The sequence below is a fragment of the Colius striatus genome, chromosome 3, assembly GCF_028858725.1.
Source record: "Colius striatus isolate bColStr4 chromosome 3, bColStr4.1.hap1, whole genome shotgun sequence".
NCBI lineage: Eukaryota > Metazoa > Chordata > Aves > Coliiformes > Coliidae > Colius > Colius striatus.
In genome coordinates this window covers 89,803,959-89,828,023 of record NC_084761.1, presented here as the reverse complement: position 1 = coordinate 89,828,023, position 24,065 = coordinate 89,803,959, and the positions used below count along the sequence as shown (strand labels likewise).

Genomic DNA, 24,065 nt, shown 5'->3' with positions numbered 1-24,065 from the left:
GTGACCCATCTCAGCAGTACCTGCCACTCAGTTGCTCAGAAAGACAGGAACTGCCCTCATTCCAGTGTGTGCTATCTGTGAACACGTAGAGAGAGCAACTTTCCTCTTGTCACATTTAGTCAATCATTTTAGCAAAAGCCATCTTAGCTTGTTTATATTGCACTTTTAAAGATGCTCTTAAAAGTCTTAGAAGCTTATCTCCAGTTGCCAGATTTCCAGTTTTCCTTGGCAGGACCTGCCCATTTTTCTTCTCAGCCAATTAAAAAAGTAAATGGGAGGGAAGGAGATTTCATATAAAATGATCACTTTTAGTACTGAATGAAAAAGTTGGAGTCTCAACCTGTTGCAGTGATGAATCCTGCCACATGTTTTAGATCCATATTCCTATATGCTGTGACATTTCTATGACCTTGTAAATTCACAACAGTCTATTCTGAGTACTTGTGACTGCCTGTTGCTAAAGAATAGTGTTGACTCCATGGGAATAAGCAAACAGGCAGATATCTTCTGTTGCGTGCCTTGTCTTTTATTGCATTAAGGAGGCTGTATAATAGTCTTGATGCTCATCTTTACTTTGTATGAATGGTTTGATACCATGAGTGGTTGATAGGGCTAGGAAAAAGGCTGGACTTGATGATCTTAAAGGTCTCTTCCAGCTGAAACAATTCTATGATTCTATGACATATATACAGACTTTGAAACATGTGATTGAAGGGATCAAAAGTCCTGTTTTGAACTGAGAGCACAGCAACTTGCCCAAAGGAATAAACAAAGACCAATATAAAATTTAATAAAATTGCAAAGCTACCAATAAGCAATTGTAAAAGAACTAATAAATATGCATTTAAGCTTACTATGATGAAGATGCTGAAATGAAGTAAAAACCCCACTCTGAATTAAGCTCCATTATTTTCTCAAGTCAAAAAACACCACAAGACAGGGAAGAATTTTCCCTATATTCAATGTTACAGTGAAAGGAGTCCAAAATTTCAGGAACATAATCACAGGTTTTCATAATGTAGTGAGTTTATGTACATCTGCTTAGCACCAGTCACTGAGTGTGTGCCTACTCTTAGGTTTGAGATTACACTTTATCATTTGGCATAAACTAGATATGTACATGCTGAGCTGTTGTAGCTTAACTGACATCTGGTGACCTTTTAAGGAGGAAGAGTATGATTACAGGGAAAAAGAGAAAGTCATTAGTTTTAATTACTGCAACACCAATTCTAGTCATGGAACATCCAAGCGAGTTAGTTTCTTTCCTCAGAACGAAAGTTCCTGCATTTTGTACTGTGTCATTTAAAAAGTTGGACTTCACAGTAGCAAGCCTTAAAAAAAAAAAGAGTAGTGAAAGTAAGATTTTAAAAAGCATGGAGAAAGATTCCAACAGAAGCCGGCTGAGGTGATTTCTAGGATGGTAATTTCCAATAGAAAGAACAAATATTTTGTTATTGTAGGTCAATAAAGACCTAAGATTGTCTTGCTTTTAGTTAAGCTGTGTCTACTCATATGGACATGTAACAAGTATACACTTTAGCAACCTAGCTAATAACTCATGTTTATACAGTAACTTATTGCTGAATATTTATGGTATTTGACTTGAGACATGAAAAGTTAAAACTTTAATGCTTTTAATACGTGATTTTACAAGGACATGGCCAGTGACCAACTTGCATTGAAATTGTGGTGGTGTTATAGGTTTGCAAGTCCTTCTCCTTGGAATTCTGTACCTAGCAATGCTTAAAATTCAGCAATGTACTAAAACTAAAGAAGTAAAATAATAATATATATTTTCTGTTTTATCTAGAGTGCAAAATTTGGACATCCAGTGGGATTAAATCAGGTTCCTCCTCCACGTTCTTCTGTCAGAAGATCATTCGGAAGATCTAAGCGATTTAGTATTACTCGTTCTCTGGATGACCTTGAGGTAATTAACTGCCACTTAAAACTTAGAAGTGAGCCTAGAGGGGACCTTACAGTAGTTAATGCTGATCATTAATGAAAGAAATTAAGTAACATCTATAGTGTAATAAATTTACCGATCATCACCCGACATTTATGTGTTGGGAATACAGATTTCAAGTATCTCCTGACTTTCTTTAATAGTTTACATTGATGCCAGCAGTGGCCATTCTTTCTGTGGGGATTTTTGATTTATTTTACCCATCACAGTTGGTCATGTAAAGAAAAAAAACTACAGTTTTTCTGCTGAAAATCTTATCTTAGAAATCATTGTATCACACTATCGTATAAAATTGAAATGCTCATCGTATTCTTTTTGTCATTCAGCTGATAAGCATTGCACTGAGAAAATTTTTAGGGGTTAAATTTGTTGCTGGGCCAGACTCTGTATATAACTTCCTAAGGAATGTAGCTTACTGAATATAGTAAAGTTTAAAAAAATGCTCAAATAGATTTTTTGTCCTTCCATGTCAGCAGTTGAGAAAAAGCAACTTGGTGTTGGTTGTTGGTTATGGTGAGATTGGGTCTTTCTGAGTGTAATATACTGATGTCATTTCACATTTGGCATAACATCAACTGATGCCTGGGCCTCAGTGCCCAGACATTGTTGATTTTGGTGAAAACAAGGAATAAAAAGTCATCTGAATTTACACAGTTGCTCCTCCTGCTCTGGTGAGAGCTTCCCTCAACCAGCTGTAGGAATATAGCTTTATTATGTCTTCTCTTCTAGTCTGTGTCCTTCAGAAAACTTGACCCTTAGTTATGTGAAGGTGAATGTAGAGATTTTTCCTTTACCACTTTATCATACTTAACTGGAAGAAGGTTTGTGGTTGAGGAGAAACAAAATTGTATGCAGAGCTCCTGGCATAGGAACCGTGTAATACACAGTATGTCGCTCTTCAGCATGGGAGGGAATGTGGCACACTGATTCCTCTATATGGGAAGGAGGTGTTTAAAAAGCTTTTGAGATGAGAGGAGGAAAAAAGGAGATGCTTTGAGTTTCCTGCCAGGGGAAAATGTAGGAAGAACAGCATTTCCCTAACCTGATCTAAAGGAGAGAGGAGCTCAGTGCACTGCATTTTTAGGGAACTGAATATATGGAAGGAGCTTCTGACGTGCTTAGGGAATGCAGGTAGGAACTGTAATTACTTATTTCTCAGATGTTTTTAAGGATATTTTTGATTGTGATCTGTTTCTTTCTTGTTTTCTGAAGCTTTTAAATGTTATACTATTTTTTTTTTTAGTCATGGAAAACACTTTCATTTATTTGCAGTCATAACTTTAATACAGTAAGTGCATAACTTTAACAGAGCAAGATCTTCAGATAAAGATACTTGGGAACCATCTAGCTACATCTTTCTCATTGGAAGGTGGTGATACTTCTAAATTGAAAAAGCTTTCTGCTGTGCATTACCATTTTTCACAGAGTTCCTGGTTACAGTAAGACAGAATCCTCTCAGAATATCTGAGAGGCTAGTGCTAGTAATTCTCGTGCAGTAGGAATAACATGATCCACACTATGTTCTTCCAGATTAAAATTTCATATAGATTTATGTGCACATCACATGTTTTGAGACAGTGTTTTAAACACCAATTATATAATAATTCTTTTTTAAAATTTCATTTTTGGGGTGGGACTAGATAATCTTTAGAGGTCCCTTCCAACCCCCACCATTCTGTGATTTCTGTGGTTGGAGCTATTTTGTATTGCATAAGTAGTCATTAAAATAGCCACTTGGAACTTTCTATTAGAAAGATGTTATAGTTACCTGCCTTAAAAGCCCATTTTTGCCTTTGTATGTCTTTATTAACATGTATATATTTATTATATATTGATTAAGTGTATATGTGTACATTGAGAGATTGAGTAGCACCAACAGGAGGGATTGAGGGTTTTTTGTGTTATCCTATGTCATAATTGCGAAAGCTGGTACCTTGGACGAGGGCACTTGCTTTCTAGGTCACAATAGGATTGGACAAAGAAACAATCTGTATTAAAATCTGTATTTGGATGAATGCCCTTATTACATGTAGCTATTTGGGTGTGGACTGCTCTGTATCGGTTGCTTCTTTTCACTTTCAAATCTCTTTTTTTCTGCATGCCATAGGAGAATGATATCCTAACCATCAGGAGAAATAAAACTCAGAGAAGAATTTAAAAAACTTCAAAAGTCGAATAGTATTGAGATGTTTTGATTTTGTTTCTAACTTTAATGGTGTTACTGCAGCAATTTTCCCAAGTGCCATTACACTGTGTAGCAGAACACAATGTTGTTAGTACATATTTAGATTATTTCAGGCCATCTATTTAAAGTTACTGGAAGAGGAAATAACAATACCAGGAAATTCTTAGAGACTCCACCTTTGGAATTATGATCACAAACATATTATATTGGCTACTTGATTGCCTTTGTGTTCTTTCCAGTTATCTTAGCAGAATGGATAAGGTACTAACCCAAACATGAAGTTTGAACGTTTTTATGCTTCTCTAAGCTTGTGGGTTTGATTCCTGCTGGCAATTTAATCTCCTAAATTGGGCAATATGAGTAGGTTCCATGCAGTTTCCTTTATGGGCATATACCGAACACTTCATTTGCCTATGAGTCTGAAGAAGAATGTATTTGGATCCTTTGTAAAAGTAGGAACTCGTTCCTCTTGTCTTTGGAGCTGTAGTGTATGAGATACCAACTGTCAGTTTTGCTGTCTTCTGCCATAAGGTGGCGTGATTTCTTTTCAGTTTGTTTTATTTTTTTGCCTTAATCTATCCAGGAATATAACATTTTTTATATGTATTAGTTTATTGAATAAAAACAATGATTGCAAGAGAATATTTCACTTTTTCTTTGAATTCTTAGATCATGGATGGCCATACGTGCCCAGACAATATTTTTGTAAAGTTGGAATTAGCTGTAACGATACGGATGCCTCTGCTTAAGAATTTTCCTCTTAGCCACAGAAGCAGTATTATTCATAGAAGAAAACTGACAAGTTTGTAGGATTAACCTCTAGGTGCTGTTTTCACTAATAGAACCAAAATACAACATTATTTTAAATCTGCAGGGATCAAAATAGGATGACAGTGCAAAATAAATGAATGTAGTTATGCTACGACTATGGTACAGAAAAGCTCTCACAAAACACACTTTTATTTCTGAACTGTGGAATTTGTGCTTGTTCACATTAGGGCTGAATATGACTATCTTGTAAGTTGGTACTGAATTCAGCAAATTAACATGTCTAGAATATGCCTTGATTATGTTGTTTCCACAAGAAAGGTATTTAGAACTTTTAATTAAGTTACAACAGATCTGTTTTTATTAAGAACAGATTCCTATTGTCTACGTAGTAATAAATTTTTCTTTGTGAGTCATTTTTTGTTATGAAATAGTGTCCATTAACAACCACGTTGAAATTCTGTGATTTCCACCAGTTTTACTTTATAACATATTTGCTGGTTCACATTTGCAAGATGTAGCTTTAGATAAATGGATTTAGGATTATTTAATACTTGGAGTAATGAGAGAGCATGATCCTATCTTTCTTCCTAATTCTGTCTAGGTAAGTGCCACTATTCCCATCTTCTTGCACGATCCTGTGCTGGCAGTTATGTTGTTTATAGATTTATAAATGCATTAAAGATGACCATGAGACCGCAGAGACTAGAACACTGCCTCAATAAGAATTTAAATTAAACAAGGCAATCCATGTACTCATCAACAGTTTTGGAACCGAATTCTGTAACACTTTTAATTTATCTTGAGGTCAATAAAAATGGGGGAGCCTTGCAGCATTCCCTGTAAGTCAACAAATTTTAGGTTCCTCCTCATCAAGTAGAATATTCAAAGCTGTCCTGTTTCTTGAAAATCACTGTGGCACTTGTACTTTTGGTATTTCTCTATGGTTAAAAATAGAGCAGAATAGTATCATGAGAGACATCATAAGTGGCAAGCTCTGTGAGTATTGTTAAATAATCTTTTAATGTGGACATCTTCTTAAAATTAAAGACTATTTAATTCTTTTAAATAAATATCAAGACAAAAAAAGATGATTGTTGCTGTTTTTCTTCTTGTTCTCATCCTGTTTTGGAAACCTCAAAGCTATATAGCATATGAAAAAGAACATTTGTTGGATTCAATTTCTAGAGTTTAGTAACGTTTTCAAAGTTGGAACGTATCATATATTCTTTTTAAAAATCAGTGTGAGGAATTTTGTTAGAATGTTCTATCTTAATTATAACCATTATTAATGTAGTATTATTAGCTGTTATTACAGATAATAGTGCTTGATTTTTTTTTTCTGTTTTTGTTAATTCCACTGAAGCAACCTTTTTTCTTTTCATCTGCTAATTGAAAGCATACAACACATCTCTTTGGTATGAGACTTTTATACTAATGAATGACTTGTCTCTGCTGGATATTAGCTTTGGCATCTGTGGGTGGCAAAAACCCCTAAATGCTCATTTGACTTAATAATGAGTTTTTAAGTGAGTACCTGTCTTAGTTTGACTGATTTAAATAATAAGACAAAGCTTACGCAGGGAGATAATAGCTTATATTAGTCCAACTAGTATACTAGGAAAATCAGACAAGATGAGCTAAACATGCCCCAAACTTTTCCCACCCTGTCAGTTGATCTAATAAAAAGTATTAACTCTCCCTGTAGAGCTTGCTTTACTGATGTTCTTAGATCATCACTACGGCCACAATGCCACCGCTATGGATAGTATAATGACATGATTTAAACCAAGAGGCCTCTTCATTCTCAGCCTATAATAGTGAACTCAAAATTTGAAAAGAATGTGTATTTTTGTCTTAGATTTCAACATTTTTTTAGAGCTATAGTAACTTTCCATGAGCTGCCAGCGTACACAGGTTCTGTTGTCTACCACCTTTAAGTATTCCATCTATTGAACACATTATGTCCTAACTTTTATCTAAGATATTAACTGACCAATGAACAGTTTTGCTGTCTGCTTTCATGAAGGTGCAGAAAAGGCCAGTTATAAAATAAAACTGCATGCAAGAATAAAATCTCTGGTTTTGTATGTGAAAGGTAGTTCTGTACTTTTAGTATGGTACTAGTAGAGTTCTTAAAGTGCTACTTTTGTCTTTTATGTGGATATTCTGAAGTCCGAATGCTGATGCAGTCCAACCCCTAACTCCACTGTTTTCTAAGCCTCATGGATCTGTGGCTGCAGCCTAAGTTCTTTGTTTTTCTCTTCCCTTTGCTAGAACTTGTCTGATGTTGTTTGTTGGTGCAGCAGTGAATGACAAATCCCGTTTCTTGAAGTGTGCCACCAGGACTCAACTTTTAAAACAATGAAAAGTGTAAGAAATATACTTAGTGATTTTACAGTCACTTGCTATAATAGCTCAAACCATCTTGCAGAACTATAATATATATAGCTTTAAATAATATAAGTTAGTCATGTCATTAAACATTGATCTCTTTACCTTGAATTACTGTAGCATATGTGATTGTGGAGCTGATTAGCAAGGCTTTCAAGTCATCCAGTGGTTTCTGCCAGAAACCACTTTTTTTTACTCTGTTCACACCTTTGTTATGTTCCTGGCTGGAGTTGTGTCCTACTATGCTACATAGTGGTTGCACACCTCAATTGGTAAATGAAAGAGTGCCAGGACATGTAGGCAGGCAGGGGATTGCTGTCATCATTCTCAGTTTGTCTTAAAGACTTCCAGGAGCACAGTTTCTTTGCATTTGGTTCTCTAGATTACTCTATTAAGAATTTTAAATTATTTTCAGCATACTCTAGAGGATCTTCTTCAGGCTTTTACTTTGGCATATGTGATCTTACCAGGTACTTTAATTATATCCATTGTTACTTCCTAAAGAAGGAAAACGTAATGCTAGCAATATGCACTTATTGATTTTTTTTCCCACAAATTGTGCACTAGCATTAGTGTTAAGCCTTTGCTGGTTTTTTATAAGCTACCATGATTTAAAAATGATTACAATATATGCTCTTAAGGGGTTTTTTTGTGTTTGTAGACTTTATCATGGAAAATTCTTACAATCTTCACACTGTTTTGTAATGTGACTGGCAAAGGTGACTTGGTCAACAGATGAGTACAATTGTGTGTAACCTCTGTATCGTGTATTGGAGACAGTTTTTTTCCAGCTACAATCCAGAATGTTAAACTGTCTGATTTTTTTTTTTTCCCCAGGCACTGAGAATAATGGGATTTGTTTTCTTTTACTGAAATTGGTAAAATGACTGTAGATTGGTCATTTTCCAGGGTACCGTTTTCTCTCACTTTTGGGTTATGTTCTTTATTTCACATTCTGGAGAAATTTGCCATGTGAATTTGCATGTAAAAAGGGGAGTAGTCAGAGAGTATGCTGAGAGATGGATCTCATTTTTGCTTTCTTTGTGAAGTACATATGGCAGCATTCATCCCATACTTTGATGCCTGAGAAGAAACCAACAGTGTTGCCTAGGATTCCGTAGGGAATTCAGTCCCCTTATGTGCAAAAACTGTTGGAACTGTATGAAGAAACTTCTCCCTGAGGAAGCAATCAGTACATTGTCTGACTCTGTCACTCAAGTGCTGTCCAAGCCATATTGCCTCTGGACTTGCTTTCCAACACAAGCCCATTTCTGTCTCAGAACCAGAGGCACAGTATATGCTTTCAGAGACTAGATGTGAACTTGTATTCTGCAAAAATCTTTAGGCAGCAGGCCTTGTTTTCTGTCAGCAGCCAGTACTACCATTCTTAAGATGTGTGACTAAATGGACACAGGTGAATTCATAAGCTGTGACATCTCTGATACAGTCACATTTGTGGAACTACAAAGACCAATCAGTGAACAAGTTAAAGTAACCGCCTGAAACTAAGAGGGTCATATCCCTTAGTTCAACAGTATAAGATATCACATCTTGGTTTTGGCTCTGTTCTTTGGTTCAGGTTTCCTTGAGTAGTGACAAAGGAGTCAGTGGTTGTAGAACCGCACTTTTCTTCGTAGGTGGACAACCTCTCAGAGGTGTCCTTCTGTGTAATCTTTGTTACCTAGCATTCTTGTAAAATTGGTCTTGCTCTCTTTGAACTGAAACTCTTTGCTCTTCTGGATCTAATTCATGAGACACATGACATTAGCCAGAATAACAGCTTACTGCATGGGGGCCAATTATTGAAACCCAGAATTATTTGCCACTTAAGTCTGGTTCCTTCTTCAGTTTCATGTGTTACATGTCTTCATTCAAGCGCATCTTTTAAGGTTTCCCCTAGGAAGGTGAGAAGTGAGGTGGAGTTACTCAAGGTAATAAGGACAAGTACTCTCTGATGAGAGCAGGTTGCTTTTATAATACTGAATGACTGGACAACAAAATGGCAGATGAAAATGTATGCAGATAAATGTAAAGCAATGCAAATGAGGCAAAATAGCCCCATTTTCATATATCAAATGATATATACGTGTCTGAGCTGACTGTTTCTTCTCAGAAGTGAGGTCTTTAAGTTATAAAGGAGAGTTACATGAAAATATCAGCTCAATACACTAGCAATGAAACAAAATCCTGCATTATGAATTATTAGGGAAAGAATGTAGGGAAAAATACCTACATAATGAATCCATTGTATATATTTGTGATTTTCTCATACCTGCCTAATTCAACAATATTGTGATGTATTTAGAAGTAGAAAAAGTTCAGAAAGGTGTAAGAAAGAATATGGGTGGCATAGGAAAAAAATGTGGGTTTGGCTGTTCACTATCTCCTCCGGGACAAGAAGTTGGCACCATTAATTGAAGGTAGTTGGAGCCAGGAGCAAAACAAACAGAACACGATTGTTCATGCAGGAGGTGAGTCGGTCTGTGGGATGCCTCACCACTGAGTGCTGTGGATGCAAGAAATTTGCATGTCCTAGGGGAGAAGTGGACAAGTACTTGGAATAGAGAACCCTTGGCAATTATTATGGAGACAAGTCACACCAGGTTCAGGAAATCTCCTGAACTAAAAATACCTGGAGTCTGGGAGACTGTAATCAGGCAAATGTGCTATATATTGCCCTTGCTACTCATCAGTAGACATCCATATGTGTTGTATTTGGTTTATGTGGCAAAGTGTTGGTAGCAGGGGGGCTACGGGGGATGGCTTCTGTGACAATTTACTAGAAGCTTCCCCTATGTCCAACAGAGTTGGATGGCTCCAAGGTGGACCTGCCACAGGCTAAGGCTGAGCTCATCAGTGATGGTGGTAGCGTCTCTGGGAGAAGAGATTTAAGAAGGAGAAAAAAACCTGTGCAATGCCAAGTTCAACCAGAGAAGAGAAAGTGTATGTGAGAGAAATAACTCTGCAGACACCAAAGTTAGTGCAGAAGGAGAGGGAGGAGGTGCTCCAGGCACCAGAGCAGAGATTTCCTTGCAGCTCGTGACGCAGCCCATGGTGAGGCCCTGCCCCTACAGCCATGGAGTTGATAGGTGAGCAGAGACCCACCTGCAGCCCAGGGAGGACCCCACACCAGAGCAGGGGGATGCCTGAAGGAAGCTGTGACCCCTTGAGAAGCCCATGCTGGAGCAGCTCCTGACAAGACCTATGGACTCGTGGACTGAGAGGAGCCCACAGCAGAGCAGGTTTGCTGGCAGAACTTGTGACCCTGTGGGGGACCCATGCTGGAGCTATCTGTTCCTAAAGGACTGCACCCCATGGAAGGGACCCACATTGGAGCAGTTTGTGAAGAACTGCAGCCCATGGGAAGGAATTACTTTGGAGAAGTTCGTGGAAAGCTGTCTCCTGTGGGAGGGACTCCATACTAGGGAGGGGAAGTGTGAGGAGTCTTCCCCCTGAAGAGGAAGGAGCGGCAGAGACAACACGTGACGAACTAACCTCAGTCCTCATTCCCTGGTTCCCCTGTGCTGCTCAGGGGGAGCTGGTAGATAAAATCAGGAGTAGAGTTAAGCTTGGGATGAAGAGAGGGGAGGGGAGAAGGTGTTTTTAAGATTTGGTTTTATTTCTTATTATCTTACTCTTGATTGGATTGGTAATAAATCTGATTGGTCTGTTTTAACCGTGACAGTAATCACTGAGTGATTTCTGTCCCCTTATCTCAACTCATGAGCCTTTTCTTGTATTTTTTGTCCCCTGTCCAGCTGACAGGGGAGTGATAGAGTGGCTTTGGTGGGAATCTGGCATCTAGCCAGGGTCAACCCACCACATGTGGCCAGTACTGGAAACATAATACTGGGCTTGAAAAACCCATGTTCTGAACTGATTATGTTCTTAGGGACTTGGGGATTATGACTCAGGGACAGACATTTCTTCTCCTTAAGTGTGGGATTATGGTTTGTACTCTCACCACAGGAAGCTGCAGTACCTTTCTCTTGGTGTGAACTTCTTTCTTTGTAAAGTGAAGGGCTTGCTGACTACAGTATCTCCTAGTGCAAAGTAACTGCTGGGGGCTGTTGGAGCATTTACTGTTTGTGCTGCAGCTGTCTGAGGGACAAAGCACCTGCAGCTCTCCTGGTTGGAGCTCCTCCTGCAAATCAGACTGCCCATGCAATTCCCGGGTGGGAATGAGGAACTGGGTGACTGGTTTCAGGCTGCTCTGGTCCTGCCCACCCTCGGCTGCTCTTCCTGTTACCTGGTATGTCTTTTTGTCATGTCATATGCTAATGAGAGTGAGGAGAGATTTTTGCTCTGTGAGACCTGGTTAATGAATTAAGACTTTATTAAATGGAGTAATTTGGTATTTCTAGTTGGTGCATCTAGTTGGTATTTCTGGTGCATAATTGCAAAATGCACATGGCACAAATGACTGCTGTAGCTATCTGTTTCTGACCTTTTCTCCATGCTTAAACTGCTAGAATTTCACTAAAAACCAAAAAAGCCACTACTTTTTATTTGGTATTAAATCATCAAATCATTTGTTCTTCTTATACTTAAAATATACTGAAAAATCCCATCCTCTACTTCCCTGTAGACTGAGGAAGTGCAGGAGGATGGTATTTAAACATTATTTGTCGGGCAGAAAGTGTGTGCATTTCTCCCTGAATATACACAGATATTGCTGGTCTTTCTGGAGAGTAGGTGTGGTATTGAAAATGATGCGAATCATATTTCACTTGGAATACGATCCTTGTAAATGCCAATGCCCTGCTTACTCAAAAGAACGTGGAGTGCTTTGGTAGGATGAGATAGATTGCATAATATGCATACATGTGATTGTAATCATACAGAGACACGTACCTACATGCCAGAAACTGAAAGAATTTTTCTGTGAGTCGTACAAGTTTAACTTTTGTTTTGTTTTGTTTTTAGAAAGTATGTTTAAATTGTATTTTAAGTATTTTTAATAGGGATTGATGACCGAATTAATTCAGCTAATATACTCATCAAAGGGGAATATATTAAAAAAGTGAATACTTCGGAGGAGAAAACAATGTTGACTCAATGCTGAAACAAGTTTGGACAAATGTTTAAGAGTCCTGTAGGCCCTTACCGAATGTATTTTACATTAGCAGATTCCTCAGCAGCATGCTGTTGTCTTTACAGAAGTTTTATTGTTACACAGGACCTGCCTAAACACCATTTTAAAAGCTGCCTGTTCCTTTTGATGAGAAGATACAGAACCAGTATTGAGGGCGGAGAATGTGCTGAGGAGGGAGGAGAATGGGAGAGGTGTTGATAGGGCAACAGAGAGAGAAGCCTCAGTTTTTTACTGGACTCTAGAAGAAGTAAATATGTGTTCAGAAAGAGCATAATAATAAAGTTGAAGGGACTGTTCCTTAACGATGAGCTATTAAACTATTTATACATGGAGAAAACTTTTACTGATAGTCAAGTGTCTGTAAGTATAAAGTTTTGTTTGTCTAAAGCGAACAGAAAACAGGAATATAGTTTAATGAGTAGTCTTCTGAGCTAGAAAACTTGCAGTGAAATATGATAAATAATGCTTCTAAGGATTCAATGAGGTTTTAAAGAGACGAGTTTGTAAGTATGAGTATTTAAGTTGACTTTCTATATAAAGTCTCTTATGAAATTAAGAATACACCTCTTTTATAAATGTGCTTTAAATCTCTCTTTAGCATTGTATTGTTTCTAAAATGTGGACTGACTATAGCAGATATGCAGATACCTCTCTAATTAAGTTTTTTATAAATCTCACTTAATTTTAACTATACTGGTCATAAGTTATCTTCTGTTAGAACAATTTTAAAGGTGTGCAGCTGAAGTGATTTTTTTTCCTTCCAGCTGTATTTTTATCTAATAAAACAGAATCCAGATTATATGAGTTGTTAAATTAAAAGTATTTATACAGTACAAAATTTCTGAGATGTAGAGACTTTTGGTTCAGAAAACACAGACTTTGTAAGTAAAGGTCTTAGCTGTATTATCAAATTTTGTCATTATAGACCTATACTTTATATCTCTATATCTCAGAGTATAATTGTGGTTGATTCTAAAAGTATAGCAGTAAAACTATTAGTTTTTAAAATGAAAAGGTAAAACAAAACAATTGCAAGGCTTAGGAAGAAACGTATGCATTGTTTACTTAAAAATTTGTAGTTTCTATGCTCAGTTTTAGCTTGATGTCCTCAAAATCTATTTCTTCTTAGAGATTCCACCTGCGGTAGTAGGAAATTCAGAATTGGCTTAATGTGTTTCAGTGATCCATCACTTAATCATGTTCTCCTTAATATGTAATTTAATTGTAATTTACTATTGGGCTGCAGGTCACCTTCCACCTGGATGTGCAAGTTACGCTGTTTCTGCATGTTTTTATTAGTGGAGAGAATTCAGTTGTCTTAAAGTGTTGTTCAACAGAAGGAAAAATATAGTAATTATTTAAAACCATTTTTTGAAAAAGTGTATTGTTTTATTATCAGTTTATAGTCAGCTTTTATGGATGTAATTGTCAGCATTTACAATATGTTTTATTTACAAATCCTCCTGAATTTAACAGTTTAAAATGTGTACATCAGCCTCAGAAGTGTAGGCAGACAGCAGAGGGCACTCGGAACAGCAGTTTGCATCCAGTCTCTTTATTCCACTGAGTTTACTGTATAGGAAGTTTTGATATTTCACAAGGCAACTTGTATTTCAGTTATTTATACATGAACAAATTCCAAATAGTTTATCTTGAAATTTTTTTTGTTAATATTGCTTTGGAATAGGAAATACTGTTATCTTTAAAATGGAATGAAGGGAAACCACAATGTTATGTATAAGAGAATCTTCCCTCTTTCACTCAGTAGCACACATGGAGTCTGCTTATTGGTGAGTAGTTGAGAAGTCATTGCAAAATAATATATCTAGACAGATTATAGAAAATTTGGAGAGTTAGGAAAAGGAAACATTTTAATGTAGGGCAAAGTTTTCTCAGTCTGTGTGTAGGCTTTTTAAATCTCCTGCTTTGGTAACTAGGGTCAGTGAGCTAAGTCACTCAACAGATATTTTTTTTCTCTGGCTTTTGTGCAAGTGGTTGTTACTCTCTTTAATATGAGATAGAAAAAGAAATACTTGATGAGGTTTAAGATTTTAGATGGTTTGTTCTGCCAATGTCAAATTCGCTTTAGGAATTCTTGTGACTAGGAGCTAGTCCAGGGGATTGGATCTTTGTAGTTGCATCGGGTTTTTTTGTGTATGTTTTTTTCTTTTAGGAGTCAGGGATATACTAAATCCTATTCTTCTTTTGACAAGTTAAAACCTATCCAGGCTTCCTGTCATTCTGTCTTTCTCTTCAGTTTTTTCTGCTCTGAAAACAAACGTACAGAAGAAAATATGAGCAGGAAGTGGAGGGAGGGTAGAAGTGAGAAACAGATCAACCATATCTGGGGTCTCTACCCCTTCCCACAGTTTAGCTTCTAAGCAGATGGATGTGGGTTTACAAATGTCGTCTTTGGTATATCTGAATAAGGTTTTTAAAGCTGTTGTGTCATATTTTAACACTTTCCATTAATAGCATTTCAAATTAACATTCCTTCTGCTTTTGACCTTTGAACTTAGAGTTGCCTGCGTGGTTTACAAATATGGAACAAAAAATCACAAGATTTTGAATCTGGCAGCTGCTGAAATAACCTGTGAAAATGTAGAGGGGTATGAATTTTTTAAAGGACTTTCAGAGTCACATGACATTTCATAGCCATTATCATTAACTGATACTGTCTAATTGGTAGAGCTTATCTGTAGTCACTGTATGGAAAAAACATGTTCGTGCAACGCTTAGTTCAATGAAATAAAATCAACAACTCAAAAGGTTTGTTTAAACTAAGGGATTATTAGGTTTATAACGCCAAGTATGAGCGTCTAGAATGTATAAAGCATTGCCCACACACAGTGTTCCTAACAATGTTCACTAGGATTGCTCCGGTGAAGTGCAAGTCTTGTAGCAACTCCACATGCAATGGGATGTAATTCTTCTCCTAATCATTCTTGTGTTCTTGTGGGCAAATGCCACACCTGTTACAACTCTGCTAGTACATTTGGTCTTTCAGGGTGATTCCAAGAGAACTTAGGTCAAGTTCTGTTATGTAAACACTGTTGATAAAAGTCCTCTTTTTGTGTTACCCGGAAGAATGTTCACAGGAAAGTTTTTTTCACTAGACACTTTTGATGCATTTGTGTTGTCTACTTATCTAATGTCAGAGTTACTATGCACCTGATCACCTCTATATTTCTAAAATACATTCTGCATCCCACTGGCTTTAATGTCAAGCAATATGAAACTTTTAAACACCTCTGCTTGCCATGTTTCCTTCATAGAATTATAAATTTTTAATACCTATATGTGTACAGTCAAACTGTTCTGCTGTGCAATTACCACAGGGGATTTGCTTGTTAAGTCCAAAAATAATGGAGTGTGTAATTTGTAAAACACATTCCTTCCTATCTACCCACCCATTTGTTTCCATTGCATTGCTTCATGTCATTAAATACGTGTAGAAGACAGTATTCTAAAGTGCAGTGGTATGCCTATTCAAACAAGTAATCAATCATAAAATGGTCTTTGTTTCAGCAATTCGCTTGTGTCTCTGGAATGCTTGTTAAAGCATGGTTCTTCCATTTGCATCTGCAACTAGCTTCAAATTTCTTCTCTGATCACTCTAAATTAAATTGAGAAGATTGATTTTTTTTTTTAATTGATTTTTTAATCAAAATTTTCTCTAGGGACATGATTTAGTGGTGGGCTTGGCAGTGTTAGGTTAGTGGTTGGATTTGATCATCTTTTCCAACCACAATTGTTCTATGGTTCTAGAATTCTCCATCCTAAATTCAACAATGGGAAGATGTGCAGACTTGGACTGTCTTTTGCAAGACAATCTTGTGAGATCTTGAGTAAAGGCTCTTCTTTTTGCTTCATTTTCTCTACATATAACTTCAGGGCAATATTTTACTTCTTCATAGGATTGTTTTTTTATTAGGGGCTTTACCTAGGAACTTCAGGGCATTTTATAACATCCCACCAGCATGAAAAAGCCCACTAATCATTACTAGTTGCCAATTCTGGTCTTTATTTTTAGCAGAAAATTGTATTCTGTTTGCTTAAAAAAATAACAATAAATGCTTTAGGTCCTTATTGCTGTTTGCTTATAAGTAGCAGCAAACTTCATAAAATCCTATACTTTCCATATGCAGTCTCTTGAAGACACTGCTGTCACAGGCAAGTTAATAGCACTTCCCTCTTACGTTACAAGTAGCCTATTTTACTCTCTGTTCCTAAGGCGCTGCGCACAGAACTGTCTCGACATCAGTTTAACACAGGCTCAGGTAGTGAGGAAGGAAGGGCAGAATATCAGTTGGTTTCTGAAAGGAGAACTTTGTCTTTAGTGACAATGGGCTGCTCCTAGGTTTAACTAAATATGCCAAGTTTCCTTTTATTGCGGATTTTTACATGCGGTTTATAGTGTTAACCGTGGAAAAGTTAAGCAGAATAGACCATTTGAGGTCCTGCTTTATTTTGGCTTGCATTATGTAAACCTCTGAAAATAGTGGTTTACTATGTAAATGTTTCTATAACTAATGTTAGGGTGATTAACTAATGTTTTTCTGGAAACTGTTTTGGAAATCTGTTTTATTGAATACAAGACTATCACACAATTCAACGTCATTTTATTTTCCTGATTTGTTATAGGAAAGGTTTTAAAATACAATCAGCAGGATTTATATAAAATCATCTAGCTTTTCTGGTGAGAGATAATTGAGATCTAATCTGAATCCCTGACGAACCACAGCTTCCTGCATTGGCCTGTTGCTATGGGTAACATAAAGAGAGTAAAATAGAACTTCATATGAAATGCCTTTAAACTTTACTGGCATGTACAGACATGGAACAGGGTTGGATTTTTTAGTTTAGTCTTTGAGAAGCTGATGTTTTAAGGAAATGCATTTTTCATATTAAGTGAAGATGAATTTAGGAAGAGTACTGTTAGGAAAAATAACTGCTGTTTCTTATGAAGAGCGGGTAAGTGATATGAATTATATTTAGCTGAAGCAAGGCATCGTTGCAGTGAGAAATTAGAAGAGACTATTATTATTGGCAAGAAATAGAGACTAATATTATCTGCTTCAGAATGCTTTTCGATTTGCCTTTAAGCTTTTTTACTTTAAAGCATTTGAGCTCAAATTCCTTTCTAAATTGCCAACATTGGGCTTCATTATCAGAGAAGAGTAAAGGTAATCTTATTGTACTAACAAATATTCATATTTTGAGATGTGTTTGTAAACTGTGCCCAATATGTATAAAGCTAAAAAAATCAGTATGCTTATAATCTGTGCCTATTTTTTGATCCTGTGCAATGTACTTTGTATATGCTTTCTATACCATTATAACAGGTAAAGCTGTATATATTTTGTAGATATTGTTATCAAAATAATTTTGGGGATGTATTTGGTATTTAAGGCACTGTGTTTAAGTGTGATAAGATTCATTTTGTTTGAGGTAAATGTTGAACATTTATTTCTGAAAGGAATTTAAAATGTCACATCATTTACTATTCATATGTTGTTTTTATAGGTTCAAATATTTGACAAAAATATTTAACCTTCAGAGAAGGCTGTATTCAGTAAATGTATTATACAGTAGTTGTACTGTATCTTTTTTTTTCCTTAGGAACTCTTACACCTTTAATACTTTTGTATTAGCTGTTATAAATGCACTTCTTTGGTGGTAGAGAATTGACAAATTATATAAGATTCCTCATTTAACTGGCATACTGGAGGGGCATTCTCAGAGAATTCTAAATAATGAAATTAATTGAAATAGCATTTTGAAATGAGGGTAAAAATACTACAATATTACCCCAATATTTAGGTTAAAAGTGGATTTGAGGTTTTTTATTTGAAGAATATCTGGCAAAAATAGGACTTTATTTTTTATTTCAAATGTTAGAACGGTGTATACCATATCTCCTTCCCAGAAATCATTTAAGTTCATGGCATTTGTACAATGTTAATGCTGTAATGTATTTTAAAGGATAAAAATATACATAAGTCCTGCAGTAACGTAACTGATGATCTACAGACCCACTCGCAATTCATTCATACCTTGGTAAAAGGAGAAGTTGCTTCAGGTGATTTAATAAGGAGTTTGAACAAAGCTAGATACAAGCAGGCAGTCGACTCAGTGATGGACTTTCCTTGAGCTAAGTGGAAAGTGTTTGAAAGTTGGCTGTTTGTATACAATTTGTACATCTTCAGTGCTTCATCTCTGAAAGAGCACAAGTTTCTCAAACTTATTTTATATATTGAAATCATATGAGAAAACCAGTTTAGAAGGTTGGTGAAGCTAGATATGCTATTCCAAGCTGAAAGACTTATTTAGAAAGGCTTTTTGTAACATAGTGTGTGGTATAATATTGTACTAGGGAATTTTAACAGATTCTGAAGGCAGCAGCCAGAGAATTCTTTCGATGCAGCAAGAAATCAATGCCTGTATGGGAAGAAAGTGTGCTTCAGTATTGGAAGAAAGTGTGCTTTAGAAAGGACACAGAGAGAGGTAACTTTTAATCCCCTTTTCTTGGAATCTTTCTGGATGCCCAGGGGGAAAAAAACCCCAGATCTTTTTGTTTAGTCTGTGATTTTATCATTGGTAGGGTAGGAGAGTGTTCTCCTCATAGATGTTATCCCTCCACAAGTCAGAAGGAGCTGAAAATAGATATGTCTTTTTTGACTCAGGAAGGCAGTCACCCACATTCCATTAGCACAGATGACTTCATGTTGCTCCATTTTATTGCTAAGGCCTGGAATTTCCTAGTATGTGTCACCTTTCCTGGTATCCCCGTCATTCTCTTTGTTCTAGTCATGTATTTGAGCATGGCTTTGACTTGAATGATAAATCTTGAGGTGGAGAAAAAGGACATTTTTGTATTGTGTTATCAGGGTAGTCTGTATACGTGGACTTATTTGCTCAATGTCTTAAGATTTGGGTAGGGTATTTTTGGGATTTCTATATCATAGTATTATGGCAGACTTTGACAGTACTTACTTAGTTTCCTGGGACCTGATCCATGTAAAATGGAACTAAGTAGATTTCCTGGATAAGAGTTTCTGTCAACTGAAAGATATAATCAGACTAGTTTCATGCAGTGGTGTACATGTCTAGCAGGTTATAGACCATGAAAGCTAAAAGATAGAGTCTATTTCAACCTTATGAATTATTCTTCTTTATGCCCTCTTTCCCTTTTTACCCTGTTATTGGTGCAGGATACTATGTTGTCTATTTCTATTCTGGAAAAAAAAAAGGTACTCACAAACTACTTTTCTCCCTGTTAATTATTGTAAGCTAATACTCTTAGATTTGTTACAAGTACATCTTGAACACAACATCAAAAAACTTGTGGCCCCTTCTGGTTTTTCCACCTGGCAAAGAGAGGTGATACAAAGAGAAATTTTACATATTTTATCTTAATCAGGACTTTATGCTATCTAATATATGCTGCAGCATTTGCTAGTTTACAGAGACTTAGCACATCTTTTATCGTGTATGATAACTGGGAAGCCACTGTTCAGCCTGCTGGCCCTGGCACTGAGCTCCTTCCTTGGATCACAGGGATAAAGAACTTGCCCTGAAGTCTAGGGAAGAGAGTTGCATCCTACACCTTTGTGGGAAATGTGTGTGTCTGTGTAACTCAGCTGCTAATCCAGTTAGATGAGCAACCACAGTTCCTGTGGAGAGATATACTGGAAGACATTTTAGTTTTCCTAAACTAGATTTCTCTTTTAAATTTGAGTAATTTGTTACCATCAGATTCCTGTCATATACCATGGGCTTTTTCCTAAACTGATTTTGAAGTCAGGGTAATTTGAAGAACTAATTTCAGTTCTTATCAGTTGTAAAACATTTTGAGGGTTGAATGAAATTAGATTTTATCTCTGGGTGTTAGTTCATATGTACATTCACAAAATGAATACATATATGTCCTGTCATTTGGAATGAAATATTTAAACATGTTTTTTTAAATCCTCACACATTAGCCGTAGCTAGTATGGTGTCATACCTTAACCTTCCTCATCTCTCAGTTATGGCTGCATACAGGAACTGTTCAGTTTTGCAGCTTTTTAATAGATATGTTTTTAAGTAGCTAGTCCTTAATATATTTATGCTGTTAAATTTCATCAAATAATCAAACATTCTAGTGGATAAGATTTTGTCCTGAAGAGCCTTCAGTGGTGGTAGGCATGAGCAATGAAGAATGAAAAACAGTGAATTTTTAAAGTGAGATCATCATAGTATTTAAAAAAATCTGGTCTTGCAACTTATGCTTTGGACAAATCTAGACAAGTTTAATCTGAACAGTTTAGAAGAGAAAATACTTTGTCTAAATGACTGCATGCAATTTCTGACAAGTTTATATTAAGATTTTCAGGAACTCACAGACGTGTTTTGTGTATATTACGTGGATACTTACACAATAATGAGGAGCTTTAGTTTCTAGCTGGTTTTGTTTAATTATAAGTATTTAGTTGAGTTGCATGGATAAATTTAAAGAAATGTTCTTAAAATAAATTTTTGTTTTGTTGCCTACAAGACTAAACTGATATGCTTGGAACATGCTAGATAGTTGTAGTGACATTGCAATGTAAAAAAACCCCATGTAAAAACCCTTATGTAAAAAGAAAAGGAAAGTTTGAAATATCTTAATAGCACAGAAGTGGTTGATATTTAAATAAGTTGATTCTGTGATTCTGTAGACACTTTTTTTTTCACCATTTCAACATAATAATTACTAAGGCCTTGCATGGAGAGATTTTAAGATGTTAATACATGTAATATCCAAATATATAATAGCCAAAGCATTTAAAATAAACACAGAAAACCAACCCATGGTGTGTAGAAAGCAGTAAAACTGTATCTCATGGTTCATAGAAGTTACTGAAGTGATACTATGACCATTATGTTTCAGCTTTTCTGTGACATCACACAGTTTTTCCTTAAAATGATATTTTAGAATTGTTTTTGAAAAAAGTAATGTGAATTTTCTTTTTAGGTTGTGAGAATAGAGTGCATTTTACTTGACACCTTTCAAAACCATGAAGGAGAATTGTACTTGGTTTTTGAATCGAGATTCATGCAAACTACCATAGTAAATGACCATTCCTAAAATGTATATATTTTTAAAGTATTTTATTTTTTTTCTGTCTAATGTGTAAACTGATATTATTAGTTTACCTTAAGTCATTTTTTTCGTCCTTTGATAAATGATATTGAAATTGTTTATTCATCAGCTGTTCTGTACAGTATGTGAATAAGAAATTAGAAGCAATTGTATTTATAAAACAAATTTCAGTAATGTAAATTAAATTTTCTAAATTACAAACATAAATTAAGTTATGGCTTCTGAATGTATAATATGCTTCCTAAAGTTATGTGCAAAATAGAATTAGAAAAGATGCCCTAAGCTTCACTGAAAAACTGAACCCAAAAGAGAAGTATTCTTTTCATACCCAAAACAGTGCTAATAAAAAAGTGAGAGACCTGGATACACTTTAGATTCTATTATTATGCTTCACAGATGTAGAAGCATTTATTTTTATGTAGTTAAAAAAGAGGTGCTAGCATTTTTTTTTAATCTTTTCCATGAAAGATATATTTGCGTTTATTTCAACTAGCACCAGAGGAGTCATGTCAACAGGGACTAGTCTAGACTTTGAAAGTTCCAGAATACTTATGTTAAAAACTAGACCCGATCCTCTGCTGATGATGTGAATGGTAAGGCCACAAAGGTTCGTAACAAGCGATGTTTTTCAGATAGTGTTAACAGTGGTGTGAGATCCTGCAGTGAAACAGAATGTAATAGAGAAAGGAGATATTCTTCTTTCAAGAATTACTAAAGGTTTTTGTGGAGTTTGGAGGAGAGAGGGAATGTTTGTTGCCAAGGTTGGAACATACAAACTATGGAGAGATAGCTTTTCTCTTTGTGCATGTATATGTGTCTGGGGTTTTTTTTCTTGTGTATTTTTGGTCTTCAAGAAATTGTAGCTATTATGGGGATATTTTTTCTCCTAGTTTTTGAAAGAATTTCTTTTTAACTATTTAGAAAATGATCTCAAGGTTCAAGGACACTCTAAATGACCAAAAAAATATTCCCCAACTGAAAATAATAAGAATTATTTTTAATAGCCATTAAAAATCAATACAAACTTAAATTTAAATATCAGCTGTCATTCCAGTCTTTCATTCAGATGAGTGACAGAGTGCAAAAACTGGAGGATGTGTTTGGGAAAAGGTCATCTACTTGGTTTTATAGAAATGCTAGCTGCCTTGAGGTAATTTGAGATCAAGGGTGAAAAGTTTATTGTAGATAGGCACATAAGCTTCAGGATTTCACTATAGTAATAATTGTCCTTGAAAATTTGACGTAAAATACCAATAGAGATGGTGAGGAGTTTTTACATAGCTTACTGGAAACACTCTTAACCTCCTTTTGATTCTGTGGAAGTCAGAAGTGATTGGCAGTGGGAAGTTTTGAGTCATCTGACAACCTACAAAATTTTAATTTTGATTCCACATATCTCTAGATATTGCAGCAAAATAAAATATATGATGTGTTGTAATTTTAAGTCTTTGGAGGTCAGTTTGAAAGTGTCTGCTTTCCAACATCGACCAACCAACTGATTGACTGTTCTTCTAAGGAGGACAATTGGAAGCAGTATAGCTACTCACAGCAGCAGTTTGTCCAGTAAATACTAGTAGGATCAAGTTCCAGGACCAGTGTTTAGAAGGCCTAGGGTGAATTTCATGGTGGAGAGGAAACACCTGTGATAAAGTAACAACTAATTTCTTTGAATTTTCCTCTCTCATGATATCTGTTGTTAATGTGACAAAAGTAGGTAAGACTTCAAATATTATGTGAAGCTCAGAGATTTCTGATAACATGAAACTTAAGTAACACTTATTTTTCTCTTTCTTATTGCAGTCAGCAACTGTTTCTGATGGAGGTAAGCCAAAGCTTATTTTTACATTTATAATGGATAAGAATTGTTTTTTTCACATTAAGAAATATATACGGTAAATAAAGTGATATATTACAAGATGTGAGTCCAAAGTGGTGCAGAACTCTGACTTCTTTGGGAACTGTGCCAGTGAAAATGTTGCAAGTTTATGTTCACATACTTTCACTGACGTGTTTACATATTTTTTTATTGTACATCTCTATATGAATGCTTTTATTATAACTACACTTCTTCAATCACAAGGCAGAGCTGGTAGGCTTTTGTGTAATTGGATGGCAGATAAAATCTTGTTCTCTGTTTTATTGTCATTTACACCCCCTCTTTGCTTTTGAAAAGATGTGCGCTAGCTCCTAAGTTGTAAGTTGTGTTGGTGCATTGTTGAGGCTGAAATTTCTTTACAGTGTGATGCATTCTGAGAAGGGGGTAAGTAATTTGATATTTATGAAATCCTAGCTTAGAGCTTTTGCAGTTCTGGAGAACTTCTAAGTGAACTTCTCTTCATGTCACCTAAGCTTGTTTGGCTTGATTTTAACATGGCTTTAGTGTTTTAAAGTACTTTCAGTCTTTGTTAAACATTAGAAGATGATTTCTCTGAACCTCTGAGGTGGATTGAAATAGTTTAAGTATGCTTCCTTAACAGAATAAATGAATTTGTATAGTTTAAGGTATACAAAAGATGCTTTTTCTCATTTG

At 35.8% G+C, this 24,065-nt stretch overlaps 1 protein-coding gene across 3 annotated transcripts in view; it reads left to right on the top strand.

Moving 5' to 3' along the window:
• Positions 1-24,065, top strand: part of RGS12 (regulator of G protein signaling 12) — an 89,356-nt gene that overhangs the window by 21,309 nt on the left and 43,982 nt on the right. For all 3 annotated transcript variants that reach the window (XM_061993321.1, XM_061993320.1, XM_061993322.1), the window contains exons 3-4: positions 1,811-1,930; positions 23,336-23,357. In XM_061993321.1, coding sequence (XP_061849305.1) covers positions 1,811-1,930; positions 23,336-23,357 — 142 coding nt within the window. The remainder of the gene's footprint in view (positions 1-1,810; positions 1,931-23,335; positions 23,358-24,065) is intronic.